The 16,312-nt window shown below is 47.4% G+C and overlaps 1 protein-coding gene across 1 annotated transcript in view; it reads right to left on the bottom strand.

The window, feature by feature from the left end:
- Nucleotides 1-16,312, bottom strand: part of LOC138480665 (GLIPR1-like protein 1) — a 599,613-nt gene that overhangs the window by 325,502 nt on the left and 257,799 nt on the right. The window contains exon 3 of the mRNA XM_069612338.1: nt 9,205-9,314. Within this exon, the coding sequence (XP_069468439.1) occupies nt 9,205-9,314 (110 nt within the window). The remainder of the gene's footprint in view (nt 1-9,204; nt 9,315-16,312) is intronic.

Here is a 16,312-nt window from a genome sequence, read left to right as displayed (position 1 = left end):
GCTTCTCAGCTCAATGGGACTGAGCCTAGGAAGTATAGGTTGCACTGGGAAGATGGCCTCTTCTACAGTGAACCAACTGAGTCAACCCCTGGAGACTACAGAAGACTTGTAGTACCTCTAGTGAACCGACTCCAGATTCTGCAGTTAGCCCATGAGGTACCTTTTGCTGGTCACTTAAGTTTTAAGAAGACCAAAGAAAGGCTATCTCTGCACTTCGACTGGCCTAAAATGGGTACAGAAGTAGACAAATTCTGCAGAAGCTGCCACACTTGCTAAACCTCTGGCAAGAGTGGATTCAAGAATGTGTCACCCATAGTGCCTCTCCCAGTGGTGGAAATTCCTTTTGAGAGGGTCGGGATTGACATTGTTGGTACTCTTGACCCTCCCACAACTTCAGGCAACAGGTTTATCCCGGTTGTAGTGGACCATGCCACTAGATTTCCTGAAGCTATACCTATGAGGACTGTTACGGCTCCGGCTGTAGCTAAGGCCCTACTTGGTATTTTTACCAGAGTAGGTTTTCCTAAGGAGGTGATATCTGACAGGGGATCAAATTCTATGTCCCACTACAGGCAAACCATGTGGAAAACCTGTGGAGTCACTTACAAGTTCTCAACTGCCTACCACCCTCAAACCAATGGGTTGGTAGAGAGGTTTAACAGAACTATGAAGAGCACGATATGTGCTTTAGAAGAACCCCTTAGAAGAAAGTGGGACCTTCTACTGCCATGCCTTCTCTTTGCATATAGAGAAGTCCCTCAGGAGGGAGTAGGATTTAGTCCCTTCAAACATCTCTATGGCCATCCAGTCAGAGGTCCATTGGCCCTGACTAAGGAGGGGTTGGAGAGTGTTCCTTCCCCCAAACCAGTCATAGTGACTATCTCACTGACTATGTGAGAGGTCTCTGGAGGAGAATGTCACACATGATGGCAGAGGCAAGTGATAACTTGAAGGCTGGTCAAGCTCTGGTCAAACATTGGCATGACCAGAAGGCTAACATGGTTGAGTTTACTCAAGACCAGCTTGTTCTTGTTATGGTCCCCACAAGGCAGAGGGCCTTGCAGGACAAATGGATAGGACCCTTCAAGGTTGTGGGTAAACTTGGAGAGGTGAACTATCTGGTGGAGTTAGGCAATCCTAAGGAGGCTTCCAGAGTCTTTCACACCAACCGCTTAAAGGCTTATGTCTCCCGACCTGACATAGGAGCTTTGCTTCTAGCTTCAGCTCAGGAGGAGGAGGAAAGTGAACCTCTACCTGACCTCCTCAGAGGCTTACCTTTAGATGAGCAAGTGGAAGGAGTTAATCTCTCTTCGAGTCCCACATCTGACCAGCAGGATGAGGGCAAGTTACTGTTGAATCAGTTTGCCTCGCTGTTCTCACTTTCACCAGGCTTGACCCCTTGGGGCCAGCATGACATACACACTGGTGACTGTTTGCCTGTCAAATGCAAGGGGTACAGAATGTCAGACAATGTAAGAACCCATATAAGAAATGAGGTCAACAAGATGCTTGAACTGGGGGTAATAGAACCCTCTACTAGCCCATGGTCTAGCCCAGTTGTGCTTGTACCAAAAGCAGGATCCAAAGAGTTGAGACTCTGCGTGGACTATAGAGCTCTGAATGCAGTCACTAAGACTGATGCCCATCCTTTGCCTAGGACAGATGAGCTGGTGGACAAACTTGGTGCAGCCAAGTACCTCAGCACATTTGACCTAACGTCAGGCTATTGGCAAATAGCCCTGACAGACCATGCCAAGGAGAAAACTGCATTCTACACCCCAGCTGGCCTCTACCAATTTAAGGTAATGCCTTTTGGATTAAAGAATGCACCTTCTACATTTCAGAGGATGGTCAATCAAGTTCTGAATGGGATTTAGGACTTCTGCATGGCATACTTGGATGACATTGCAGTGTTCAGCCATACATGGAAAGAACATATTGAACATCTAGGATATCTATTGCAGGCTCTGGAACAGGCCCATCTGACCATAAAGGCAAGTAAATGTTAAATTGGTCAGAGTACAGTGGTCTACCTTGTACATTAGGTAGGAGGAGGTGAAATAAGGCCATTGCCTAGAAAAGTACAAGCTGTACAAAACTGGGCCACCCTACTACTCAAACCGAAGTGAGAGCCTTCCTAGGTCTCACTGGGTATTACAGGAACTTCATTGAGAACTATGGGACCATAGCTTCTCCCTTGAATGTCATCTCCTCTTCCAAATTTCCTAAAAAGGTCAGGTGGAAGGAGGAGGGCAGTCAAGCCTTTGAAGGTCTTAAGAAAGCCTTTTGTCAAGCTCCAGTCCAAAGAGCTTCTGACTATCACCAACCCTTCATTGTACAAACTGATGCTTCTAATGTAGGTATAGGTGCATTCCTTAGTCAACTGGATGAGAAAGGTAGGGAACACCCCATTTGTTTCATCAGCAGGACGTTAAAGGTTCCTGAGACAAGGTGGGCAACACTAGAACACAAATGCTTTGCTATTGTGTGGGCACTGAAGATGTTTAGACCATACTTGTATGGATCTACCTTCACTATTCAGACTGACCACCAACCCTTGAGATGGCTGATGCAAATGAAAGGGGAAAACCCCAAACTACTCAGATGGTTAATCTGCCTGCAAGGGTTTGATTTTTCCATTGAGCACAGAGCAGGAAGTCACCAAAATGCTGATGGTCCCTCTAGGATGTTTTTAACCGACTAGAGGTATGAGATCCATCCAGGAGTGGATTAAATCTTCCTGTCCCTTAGTCTGGGGGGGAGGGGTGAGTGTTAGGGAGAATTCTCATTCAATGGCTAATTTCCCTCACCTAGTGAGTCCCCCAGCAGCTTTGCTGGATTTCTGGAGTTTACTTTTTCCACTTGGTAAGAGTGTGAGCCTTTTTCTCACTCTTACATGTGTTTTGCCATGTGTAGTTTACTGTTTTTGTCATAGTAGGCTCTGGAGGACACCACTCCATGAGACCCACTTTTTATGTGTGTTACACAGCACCTTCAGTGCAGTGACACATGGTTGTCTTTTAGACTTCCCACTGACTCCATTCTTTATGGGGCTGACTACTGTCCCCCAGAAGCAGGTAAAGTTGCCATTTACTTTATGTAGTCACTTAACACTACAGACCCAGTACACCCCATCTTACATGAGTACTGGAAAGGGTTAATTCCTATCGCTTTTTGTCTGTGCCTCTCTGAGCTTTGTTTTGCTCTTTTAACATTCAGACTTGGCTGGTGGCAGTGGTATCTACCCTAACATTTCTACCGCGATTATATTATATAAACGTGGTATTGTTCCAGGCTATTATAGCAGCCTTGAACATAAACACGCTTGACCAAATACTCTTTCTTTTGGCTCCGGTCGGGTTTATTCACCATTTCTTTTTGTTAAAGTCCTTCTTGTGTTTTAGTTTGCGCAGGAAACTAGGTTTGCCTTCTTTGTTCACCGTCTTTTGGCAGGCTTCTGCCAAGAAGCCCTCCTCTTGGCGCCTGGGTGTCTAGGTGGGCTGAATGTGAGGGAGTGGTGTAGTCAACCCTGCACAGGGTATCCTTGGAAACCCAAGTCGCACTTTGGCATGATTGGCTGAGGTGGTTGACTGGGCCAGACAACCCCCCTGCTGTGTGATTGACAGCCAGGCTGTGTGAATGGGGGATTTTCGCATAAAGGGCAGGACTCTTGGGCTGGAAGCCAGAGTCGCCACTGGAACTGCAAGGAACCGAAGAGAAGCGGAGAAGAAGACGGCTTCTGCAACTACCGAGTCCTGGTGAAGCCCTTCTGAAGTCTTGAGCTATCTACCCTTCAACGACAAGAGAAGATCCAGTCCGGAGTCTTCATCCCTTGAGCCTGGTGTGATCAACCAGCTCATCTTCCACAGGCAGAGGATCCTCTTCTTGGTCAAAATCGCTGCACACTGCTGTAGTGGTCCAGATAGCCACCTGAAGAGCGTCTCCTGTTTTAAAGGAGCGCACCTTTTATTCACTGTCGCTGCTGCTGGCCTCATCCCTGCCTAGTGCAGCTCACTCCAGACATCCTCCTTCTTGTCCCCATGACTGAAGCTCCAAGAACTGTGAGTCTGCAGGAAATTAGCAAGAACAACTGCCGTGGCACCAGCTTCTTCAAAGAATAAGGTACTGTGTCCAGCTTCGAGGAACTAGGGTGAACCCTTTTCTCCTATTCCAAGGCTTGCCCTTGTCTTCCTTCCCTCTTATAACTTTTGCTTCCTCTGTTGACAATATCCAAGTAATCCTGGCAACGTTGAATCTTGAACTGTCTGACTGTGTGATCCTCGACAACAGGAACCCGGTTCCACTTGACATTGGCGCAGGCCTATTGACTTGTATTTCCTGTCAGCAATGTTACCTGATTCTGTCTGCCTTGACAAAAGTATTGCCTATGATTTTTGTCCCCAACTCTCTTTTGTTAACTCAGGTGCTAAGTGTGTTTTTACCCCGGTAACATTTCTTCCTGCGGATACGCGTATCTTTAGTAAGATCGAACTGTCATTACTGTCAAAAAGTGATTGCATATGTATTCCCGGTAACATCTTTTGTTTCACAACACCGGTCTGTCTAATCATAAGGTACTTACCTTGAGTGTTTTGCACAAAGAGAATTAGTTGTGTGTAGTGTATTTTTCATGTGATTTTAATTTAATAGAAGTGAAGTGTTTTACCAACTGACTCAACCAAAAACCTTGAGTCAGTGTTTGCTTGAGTCACAGTAATTGTAGTCCTTTGTGTAATCTCTACTACTGTTCATTTGCTCTTGAGATAAGTCTGGCTGCTCCGCTACTGCTACCACTTTAACAGTGTAGTACAGGCTTGTACCAAAGGTGAACTTGTATTACCACTTTTAGTCTTAATTGTGTGTAGTGTTCCCAAAGGGCACTGCACAGGATTCTGCCTAACAGATGTGAAGATGTGCGCCGAATACACGGGAGGAATGGCATATGGCGTGACCTTGAATTGTAAAGAGAGGCCTAGTCTCACCGTGTCCAACACCCAACGGTCCGATGTAATTCTCTCCCATTCGTCGGCGCGTTTGGCCACTCTGCCTCCCAGGACGTCTTGAAGATTGTCATTGCTGAGATTTCGATTGCTTACTCTAGACGAAGGCTGTCCTCCACTCCTTCTAGAAGTCTGAAAAGGCCGGCTTCTCTGTGTCGCCTGAACAGCTTGCCTGTATCCTTGTGAGGAGTATGCCGATCTTTTGAAGTTCCGGTCTCTGGATTTGGCAAATCGAGAATTCCCTGAAGCTCAGCGGAAGGGACGAAAGGGCCGAAACTATCGCCCACGTCCGAATCCTCCTTCATGCCCTTGAAGGCTTCATCTATCTTTTCCCCAAATAGCTGTTCACCTTCACAGGGCATGTCTAGCACTTTGTAATGGACTTCCGGCCTAAAGTCTGTACACTTTAACCAGGCCTGTCTCCTTAGCACCACCCCATTATTTATTTGCTTGAACCCCGATTCCGCTAAATCTACAGCGATGTTGAAGCTATGATTTCATGCTTCCTTACCTTCACGCACCAGTAGCATGGCTGTATTTCGGTGTTCTTCGGGCAGATGTTCCACAATGGGGGCCAGGCGATGCCACATTTCACGGTTGTTGCGTGCCATAATAGCTAACGAGTTAGCAGCCTTGACTGTCGTCCCTCCTACTGTTAAGACTTTCTTTCCAAAGGAGTCCTGCCTTCTAGCTTCACTGTCCGGAGGTGTTGTGCACTTGTGTCGTGATTTAGCTTTTCTGCTAGCCACTGCTAACACCACCGATTCAGGAGAGGGCTGTGCGATCAAACACTTAGGTGTAGAGTCCTTCCGTTCTTCCACTAGGGTCAGACCAAACTCAATACAGGCTTTCGCCATCATCGCATGAAAGGCCCCGATGTCATCTGGAGGTGACGGTTGCGCCGGACTCCTAGGAGCTTCTATTTCCCCATCCGATTCCCACTTAGGGTCTCTCGACGGCGATGATGAAATGTCTGAGATGGAGTCCCTAGGACCCTGATCCGACTCCCGAGTCCTGTAGTTCACCCTCTTCCGGGTGTGAACGGGGGGGTTCCTCGCTGATCGGCCGGGAAACCGGCAACTCAGCCGTTGAAGTTGAACGTGGAGCGGGTCCTGCCACGTCAACGATGGGTGTCACCGGTGGCGTACCCATGGGAGGCAGTCTTGCATCCAACTGGCTTAAGAGGGACTGTAGCGTAGATAACACTTGAAAAGACAACATCGAATTCGGATTTAGCAGAGAAGACGTAGGTGGAACATTTTGAATCCCGACGTCGTTGACGGGCCAACGCCCTGTAAGCCGAGATCTGTTGGATGTACCACAGGTTCTCGCTCCTCCTCCATTGCCGACACCGAGAGCTGACTCTTGCTGCAATAAGGTGTCCGGTAGGAATGCATCATAGACCGCAGGTTGCAAAGACTCTGGAGCATCAACTGTCGACGATGAAAACCTGGGAGCTTTTACTCCTCCCTCACTCACCGCCACTGGAGTCGACAATACCACTGCCGGGATCGACAGTGCAGACGGTAGCAAAGCCGTCGATGATGGGACCCCCGTTGACGGCGCTGGCAGTTGTGGCTGTTAGGGAGAATTATCTGTTAAGGCTAATTTCCCAAACCTAGTGAGTCCCCCAGCAGCTTTGCTGGATTTTTGGGGTTTATTTTTCTCTCCTGCTAAGAGTGAGACTCTTTTTCTCCCACTCTTAGACATGATTTGAGGTGTTCCTTTGACTTTGTATGTGTTTTATAGGCTATGGGGTCCTTTACCCCATAGGGCTTCATGTGTTTTTGGTATGTGGGTTACACAGCACCCTCTGTGCAGTAACCCAGGGGTGTCGTAGCGACCCCCAAACATAGACTCCATACCCTGGGATTGACTACTGTCTCCCAGGGCATGTAAAGTCACCATTGGCTTTACTAGTCTTAAATTGTGAACAGAACCAGTACAAACCATCATATTGTGGACGTACTGGTCGGGGCAATTAGATTGCCCCGGGGTCTGTTAGTCGAGGGGGCACGTCTCCATCCCCCCTGATCGAGTTTTGGCTGGTGGCAGTGGATACTACTTTTTATATTCGACCGCGAATATATTCCTATGGGATTTTCCCATTGTTCGAGGCTACCACTTTTTAATATAGCCTCGAACATACCGCCGGTTTATTAAATTAATATAAATTCACCGGTTGGTATTTTTTGCCGAAACTCCGTTCCAAAATGGCATTTGTGTTCGCTTCTGTGACTCCAACCCAAGTCGAGCCCTTTGTTCCACTTTTTGGCGGGCTTCTCCACAGAAGCCTCCAAAGGTGGTGCCACTCTGTCTGGGTGCCACAGGGGGTGTGGGAGGGGGTTTAGGCACCCTGGACTGAGTTGCCTCGGCAACTCAAGTCGCACTCTGGTGTGATTGGCCCAGTGGTGAGCCGCCCGGCATGTTTGAGTGACAGCTAGGACTGATGAATGGGGGTTTTCTGAATAAAAGCAGGGCTTTGGGGACTGGGACTTCAGACGTCGCCACAGGACCAAAGAATCCGAAGAGGGAGAAGCTGAGCCGACCTGCAACAACGACACCCCCGGTGGAGCCCTGCTGAACCGTCTCACCACTTTTCCAGACGACAGAGGAGATCTTCAAATAGGCACGCTGTGCCGAAAACGAGTTGCAGTAGTGCAGCGAGGATAGAACCAAAGATGAAACCACAGGTGTATGTATTGTGTAAGTCCTTCACCAGTAGAGGAAAAAGGAATGGAGCAAGGGAGGTGGGTCAGAAGAGAGGGGTCGAAAAGGCAGTGGCAGAACGGGAGCCCACCATTAACACCTCCGCTTTATCACTGTTAAGCATGAGCTAATTGTGGAACATCCATTCCCTCTCCCCCCCGGCTTCCAGGCAAACCCTGAACCTATACGCAGTCGTGGGAAGAGAGAGGTCTAGGCGAACTATCATTTGGGTATCATCTGCATAAGTATAACAGAGGAAGCTGTGGGAGAGGATAAGTTTGGTCAGTGGCTGAATACAAACGTTAAACAACGTCAGTGAGATGGCGGAACCTTGAGAGACACCGCAAGTGAGAACAGTGGAACTAGAGTGCAAAGGTGGTAGAGGAAGAGATTGGGAATGGTCAGAAAGAAATTAGCTGAACCAGGAGCTTATGCTAGAGAGGGTTGGCGAGGAAGTGTCCCAGAGACCAGGACCGCAAGCAGAGAGTAGATCCACAGATGAAAAGCACCCCAGATCCCATCCCTAAAGCCCAGGAGAGTAAAGCACTGCTGACAACGTTGTTTGATACCTGAGTTTGCTGGAGATCTGTGAACCCTCTGAGGCCCAGAGGAATCCTGTAGCGAAGAGCCTAGACCCGCATACATAACTAACAATGGTTCGGGAACTCCTCAAAACCCACAGCCTAAAGTTAAAGAATGGGTTTGTCACATTGGTCGGACTGGTGGGGTGAAAGGCTTTCACAGCAGGAACTGTGTAAGACCTTTTGCTGTTTTCCTGGACAACAGCACTACCCATCGTATGTTCTTGTCACACAATGAGTCAATTGGAGCTACTGCAACAGCCCTCTTGTGTCAGCCTTTTGTGACTACCACACAGCAACCATGCCACAGATGGCAGAAAAGTACAGTCTCAGCAACACAACATTCCCTTAGAGGGAGCCTCTGTCTTCCACTCTGGGCATAGTGGTGATCAGCAGGTGGTCCTTCCTACTCTGCCCCAGACCCAGCAACATGGCATCTAGCACCCTTGACCACCCCAACCATCGCCTCAAGGGAAAGGCAGGGTGCTTTATCAGAGACCCCAACTCTATGCTTTGAGTTGTCTGTTGATCCATCAGCTGTGGCAACTGTAAATAGGAATTAAAAACACCACAGAACACACATGTTACACAGCTGCATCAGTAAGTAGATCTAACGTCATGGAAATTAAACAATTTCACAGGAATGTTGAACTGATTTGCAGGCGACAATCTAGAGCAATACAAATATAACATCTTAACGTACTAGCCAAATAGGACTTACTTAGGTAGCAAGGTCACTAGACTGACCCTTGCTGGTTGTAAAGGAAATCAGTGAGGACATTAAATAGTTGAGAAAGTTGGCTGGAGGACGATAAGGACAGGCTCAGTATATTGCGGCGAGGCTGACATTTCTAATGGAGATAACTGCTATAAACGAGGCATGAGAGATTAGGAGAGCAAAGCACAGTACTTACCCTGGTCCATAGTAGCACAAAAGCATCATCACATTAATGCCTGGGTTGCCCTTAACTGTCTTACATAATGCAGTAGCACATCCAACTTTGTAATGAGTAGCCCAAACAACCTAGAAACAAATTGTTGTTGGTTTAAATCTCAGAAATAAAACAGTAGTACACTTGAAAATGAATTTTGACCTAAATATTTGGTCCACAAACATTCATTTGTATATGAATTATTACTCACTGTAGTGACTACTGTACTCTGACCCAAATGCCACGTTACTACACACTTATGGTTTACCCGGTCTGTGGGGAACAGCCCAGAGCCTGACGCAGTGCAGCACATTAATAACAAAGAACACATATTCCTCATCTTAGATATCCAAATCTTCAGCTTTGCTGCTTCGCAAAAAAATATTCCACACAAGGGGGCACTGTGCACGAGGTTTGATAGGGAGAATTCTCCAGAATGGCTAATTTCCCTTACCTACTGAGTCCCTCAGCAGCTTTGCTGGCTTTCTAGGATTTATTTTTTCACCTGGTAAGAGTGTGAGCCTTTTTTTCCAACTCTTACATGTGTTTTTGGCTATGTTTTGTACATTTCTATGTGTTCATGGACTGTGGAGCCTCACCTACTCCATAGGCATCATCTTTTTGTTGTGTGTCACACAGCACCCTTAGTGCAGTGACACAGGGTTGTCTTTTTCAGACTTCCCACTCAGACTCCATCTTCTGGGACTGACTACTGTCTCCCAGAACATGTAAAGTTGCTATTGACTTTATTTAGTCTTTTAAATTCATAGACCGTGGAACATTATTTCATTCCCTTTTCTTTAAGATTTGGCTGGTGGCAGTGGTATCTACCCTATTCTTTCTACCGCGGACTATGAAAATAGCCTTGGTACTGTTTTAGGCTAAGTTAGTAGCCTCGAACTTAAATCCGCTGGACACCTTTTATTTTATTTCAGTTCCGGCTAGGTTTATTGGCCATTTCTTTTTGTAAAGGTCTTTCTCGTGTTTTACTCTGCGCGCCAAACCAGGTTTGCTTCCTTTGTTTGCCGTCCTTTGGCGAGCTTCTGCACAGAAGCCCTCCTTAGGTGCCTGAATGTCTGAGGGGGACAGGATGTGAGGGAGGGGCTTGAGACTCCCTGCACAGGGTCTCCTTGGAAACCCAAGTCGCACTCTGGTTTGATTGGCTAGGTGACTGTCCCGCCAGGACAGCCACCCTGCTGTGTGATTGACAGCCAGGCTGTGTGAATGGGGGAAAACTGCATAAAAAGCAGGTCTCTGGGACTAGGAAGCCAGAGTCACCACTGGATCGATAGAACCGAAGAGAAGCTGACAGAAGAGGACCTCTACCATGACTGAACCTCCCGGTGAAGCCCTGCTGCAGGTCTGAATCTTCAAACTTCGACGACAGGGAAGATCTGCAAGGAATCTTCTCCCCTTGAGCTGGTGGGAACAACCAGTTCGCCAAACTGCAAGCCAGGCCTCCCTCCTCTGGTCGAATTTGCTGTGCACAGCTACAGTGAGCCGGATAGCCAGGAGGACCGGACACTGCTTGGGCTTTAAGGAGCGCACCTTTTATGCGTCGCTTTGCTCTGCTGCTGGTTTCTTCCCTGGGCAGTGCAGGACCCTCCAGTCTTCCTACTTCGTGTCAGTCTGACGGTCGCTTCTGGAACCGTGAGCCTGCAGGATCTGCCAGAAACGTCTGTCTCAGCTACAGCATTCTTCTGCTCTAAAGGTACCTTGCTAACCCGGTTGTTCATTCCGTCCGACCGCGGTGAAAGTGTTTGAAATCTTTCGGCAATCCGAGGGCTTGTCCTTCTCTACTCTTTAAAGTAACTTTTCTTCCAACCAACTTTGTTTCGAACTCTTGGCAAAGACTTAACCGCGAACTACTCTGAACTGTGTAATCCTCTGCAAAGACTCTGGTCCAATGACTTTGGCTCAGGCCCCCTTGATTTGATTTCCTCACAATAGTTACTTTTCTAGATTGCCCTGCTTACTTACTTGTTGGTGCTGCTTAATTTTTGTCTAACCTTGTCTTTCCCTCCCTTTTAAATTGCTGGAGTGCCATTTTGCTCACACTTCATATTGAGCTTAATTTGTCCAGAATCTATTGGGTGGTGTGTAGCATATTAAGAGTGTGATTTCCTGATACTTTACTTTAGTGAATTGTTTTACAAATGATGTGTAAATAAATGTATATTCTTTTACTCAGAAACCTTGAGTCAGTGTTTGCTTGAACCATAGTAAATTGCTGTCCTTTGTGTAACTATTGATACTGCTCACTTAAACGCTTGAGATAAGTCTGGCTGCTCAGCCATCGCTACCACTTTACTGTGTAGTACAGGCTTGTACCAAAGGTGAATTTGTACTTTCACTTGTAGTCTTAATTGTGTGTGGTGTTCTCAAAGGGTACTGCATATGATTCTGCCTAACAAGGTTGCAATATCGATTTCCCTCGAGGGCTGCCATCGAGCATCAAGGTTATCCGCAGTATAAAGGGCTCCAGCCATGCCCATTGGCTTCAGTTCCTTTTTTTCTCGATATACTCATCTTAGTAGTTGACCATGCGTTCTTTAGACCTTAAGCTCTCAAGAAATTCGGAGTGCAATTGACGTAAACTGTACAGCGGGGTAGGCTAGAAGGGTCGATAAGGAATATGTGGGAGGAACATCCAATCGAAAGAACGTTACAGTTGGTGAGTAACTTGTTCTTCAAATGGATTGTGTCCTCCCATGTATTCCTCATCTTGTGATAGACTCCCATAGCAGTAACCAATTTGGAGGTGGGAGTGCTAGTTCTTGTTTTCATGTGCAGAGTGAAGTACCGCTCTGGCAAATAGCCCCTCATTGGAGGAGGAGGCATCTAAGCAGTAATGCTTGATGAAGGTATGCATTGATGCCCATGTTGCAGCCGAGCAAATATCTTTTGCAGGGACTCCCCTCTTCAAAGCCGCAGAAGTAGCCATTCCCCTTGTGGAGTGAGCACGTAGCCCATCCGGTGGGTCTATTCCTGCTAATCTGTAGCATTCCAGTATAGCTAGAATAATCCAGCGGGACTTGGTTTGTTTTGTCACCGCTAACCCCAATTTATGACCTGTGTACTCCACAAAGAGTTGGTTGTCTTGACGTAATTTTGTCATTCTTACAATGTAAAAGCCGAGGACCCTCTTGGGGTCCAGCCTACGTAATCTCTCCTCTTCTTTTCCCAAATGAGGAGGATAGAATGTTGGTAAAACAATTTTCTGCGATAAATGGAAGTCGGGAACTACTTTCGGTAAGAAAGATGGTTTAACTTTCAGAACTACTTTGTCCTTGTAAAATGTGGTGTATGGAGGTTTACATGAGAGAGCCTGTAGTTCACTAACCCTGCGGGCTGATGTTAAAGCCACAAGAAGAACAGTCTTTAATGTTAAAAGCCTCAATGGACAGGAGTACAGAGACTCAAATGGTATACATATTAGGAATTTAAGAACTAAATTTAAATCCCAAGTTGGGACATGAAATGGTATTGGTGGATATACATTTGTAAATCCTTTTAGGAACTGTATTATTAATGGTATTTTAAAGTAAGAAACCTCTTATGAGGAGCGCTTAAAAATGGATAGCGCAGCAAGATATCCTTTGATTGTTCCGATCTGGAGCCCCAGATTGACTAGATGTAATAGGAAGGAATGCACCATTGGTGTGCTACATTGAAAAGAGTCCACATCCCTATCTTTGCACCAGTTACTGAACTTATTCCAATGACACCGGTACAAGGATTTTGTTGCTGGCCTCCTGGCCGAAAGCAAAATCTCCATTACGTCATCCGGAAGATCCCAATTTTGTATCTCAACCTCTCAGAAACCATGCATGAAGGTTGAGTGTGTTGACCTCTGGATGGAGAACCCGGCCTTCCTCTTGCGAGAGAAGACGTACTGGAGGGCAGATGGACATGTCTAGTAGGTCCGGGTACCACGTTCTCCTGGCCCAGTCCGGGGCAATTAGGATCATGGTTTTCCTGAACGTCCTCAACCTCCTGATTACTTGAGGAATCACTGGTACTGGAGGAAACACGTACAGCAGGGGAAAATCCCAATCCACTACGAACGCGTCCCTTAGAGCTCCTCTCGGGGGAAATTCCCTTGAGCAATACTGATCACACTTCGTGGTTGCGAACAGATCCACTTGGGTTCCCCAAAGGGTGAAGATCTCCAGAAGGACTTCCTAAGCTAACTCCCACTCGTGGGAGACTGTGCTCTGCCTGCTCAGAGCGTCTGCCGCCATGTTCTGCTCTCCGGCTAGGTGAACTGCCAACAGAGAGATTCCTTCTTGTATTGCCCAGAACCAGAGCTGCATTGCTTCTCTGCACAGAGGAAGTGACCCTACGCCCCCTCTTTTGTTGAGGTAGTACATGGCCACTGTGTTGTCCATCATTATCAGGACATTCTTTCTCTGTACGGAGGGCAGGGAGGCCTTCAGCGCTAGTCTGATTGCCGTCAGCTCCAATAGGTTGATGTGTAGTTTGGACTCCGATGGAGACCAACGTCCGCTGATTGTCAAATCGTTGGTGTGAGCTCCCCACCCCGTGAGTGAGGCATCCGTCACTACTGTTATCTCCGGCCATGGTTGCCAAAAAGATTCTCCCTTGAGGATGCTGTCGTTGCAAGGCCACCATGATAGATCCTGAGCAACTGCGCTCGGGACTTGCAGAAGATCTGACATATTCCCAGAGAATTGGGACCACTGAGTTCTGAGGGCCCATTGGAGGGATCTCATTCTCAGTCTGGTCTCTGGCACCAGAAAAATGCAGGATACCATGAGGCCTAACAACCTCAGGAAATCTAAGGCCAGCAGATGCTGGGCTTTCTGGAATTTTGTTACCATCTGCGGGATGTGGAGAGCTCTCACCTCGGGCGGCGAGGCTTTGCCCGAGGAAGTGTTCAAGGCTGCTCCAATAAATTGGAGTTGTTGGGATGGTATCATGTGGGACTTCTTGAAATTGAGGGAGAAGCCCAGGTTGTGGAGGAAGTGGCAGGTGGTCGACAGGTGTTCCTGAGCTTGTTCTGGAGAACGTGCTCTGATTAGCCAGTCGTCCAGGTAGGGGTAGACGTGAATCCCCCCCTCTCCTGAGACTCGCTGACACTACCGCCATCAGTTTGGTGAAAACCCTCGGAGCAGAGGTCAGCCTGAATGGCAGAACTCGCCAACTGCGAACCTCAGGTATTTTCTGTGCTTGGGATGGATTGGCACATGAAAATAAGCATCCTGAAGGTCCAATGATACCAACCAGTCTTGGAGTTGGAGAGCCTGAAGGATCTGAGAAAGGGATACCATCTTGAACTTGTCTTTCCTGAGGAATTTGTTTAGTTTTCTCAAGTCCAAGAGGGGTCTCAATCCTCCGTCCTTTTTGGGGATGAGAAAATAGGGGGAGTACCAGCCCTTGTTTCTCTCCGCTACAAGTACATGTTCTATTGCACCTTTCTCTAGCAGGGTTATAATTTCCTGCTAAAGGAGTGGATCTGGAATTTTGGTAGAGCTGGCTCCTGGTGGATGATTGTGAGGACTTTTTAGGATGGGGAGGCAGTAACCTTGAGCTACTGTTTCCAGTGCACAAGCATCTGAAGTAATGCCCCGCCATTCTTTCAGATGCTGAGAGATTCTGCCTCCGAATTGGTGTTTTGTATGATAAGACCTCAGAGAGATTTGGAGGCGGCTACAGGAGCGGCTGAGGGCATAGATGCCGTTCCTGAAGATGGCTTTGTAGTCTTTGCTCGTCCACCACGAGTGACATTCCTTTTGCCCCTTTGAAAAGCCTGTCCTCTTCCTCTACCAACAGAGGAGTAGTATCGTAAAGGACGACCCCCCCAGGAAAATGAGCCCGAATAGGGTTTCTGAGGCTGTCTCATGGAGGCACTAAGAGATTTAGCTGCAGGTTTCGAGGTCTGTAGTTTTTCTAGGCTCTCATCAGCCTTACTGCCAAACAGCCTCGAGCCATCAAAGGGCATGTTGAGAAGTCTGGTCTGCACATCTGGTGCAAACCCTGACTTTCTCAACCACGCAAATCTGCATAGCACTGTGCTTGATGCCATGGATCTGCTAATGCTATCAGCAGTATCCAGTCCAGACTGGAGGCAGTCCCCCATTGCCTCCTTCCCGTCATTGACTATATTCAGGAAGCCTTCCCTTTCCTCGCCTTCCGGAATATGTTCAGCCGTCGCCGAAATGCATTCCCTCCGGTTATGTGTGAACCTGGCCAGGGTACAGGTGACGTTGGTCGATTTCAAGGCCATGCTACCCAAAGTAAAAACTTTACGAGCCCAAGCATCAACCTTTTTGTCCTCCCTGTCCGGAGGTATGGTTGGGTAATGCTGTCTGCCTGGAAGTAGTAGTGGCCTGAATAACCAGTCTTTCTGGCGTCGGGTGTCTACTCAGGTATTCTGGCTCAGAGGTAGTAGTTCTGTACTTCTTTGGGAGATTGCTGTCTTTTTCAGCAATGCTATCAGGTGTTTCCCAGTTCTTTTCAACTGTTCTTTCGAGCGCCCTATGGAAAGGGAGAACGGGGTCTTTTCGGAGTCCCCGGACTATAATGTCCGTCATATCGTCTTGCTCAAACGTAGGGGAAGCTCTTCCCCAACCCATATATTCAATCACCCTACTCATCAAATTCCTATACCCAGAGTCTGCATGTTCTGCAGGATCAGGTGCAGCAAACTCCAATTCGGGTGATGTGTCCATACCACTAGCAGAATGCAGAGTCTCAGATAGGTCTCTCATTTTTGTCTCAGGGTTTATCAGTTCCTCTGGAACTTGTCTAGTGCCATATTTTACTCCAAAAGGAGTGACATCTTCATCATCTGAGCCACATTTTTCAAAAATTGAAGACATGGACCTAAAAAAATCCGATTTCGGTAAAGGTGTAAACCTTCTCTCTTCCTCTTGATTTGTTGTCGAAGGAATCAGTGTTTTCTTCAAGGGGGTCGAAGGAATCTTCGACACAATCGATGAAGCCTTCGACAAAGGCGTCGAGGATCATATAGGCTTCGTCGTCGAAACTGTCGACGCCAAAGTTGCGCTCGACTTCGACAACTTTTGTTTCTTATGAGGGATCGGAGAAACACTTGATCCTCGAG

This window comes from Ambystoma mexicanum, chromosome 5p (assembly GCF_040938575.1).
Source record: "Ambystoma mexicanum isolate Mex_15411 chromosome 5p, UKY_AmexF1_1, whole genome shotgun sequence".
Taxonomy (NCBI): domain Eukaryota; kingdom Metazoa; phylum Chordata; class Amphibia; order Caudata; family Ambystomatidae; genus Ambystoma; species Ambystoma mexicanum.
This window is presented reverse-complemented; position numbering and strand designations above follow the sequence as displayed.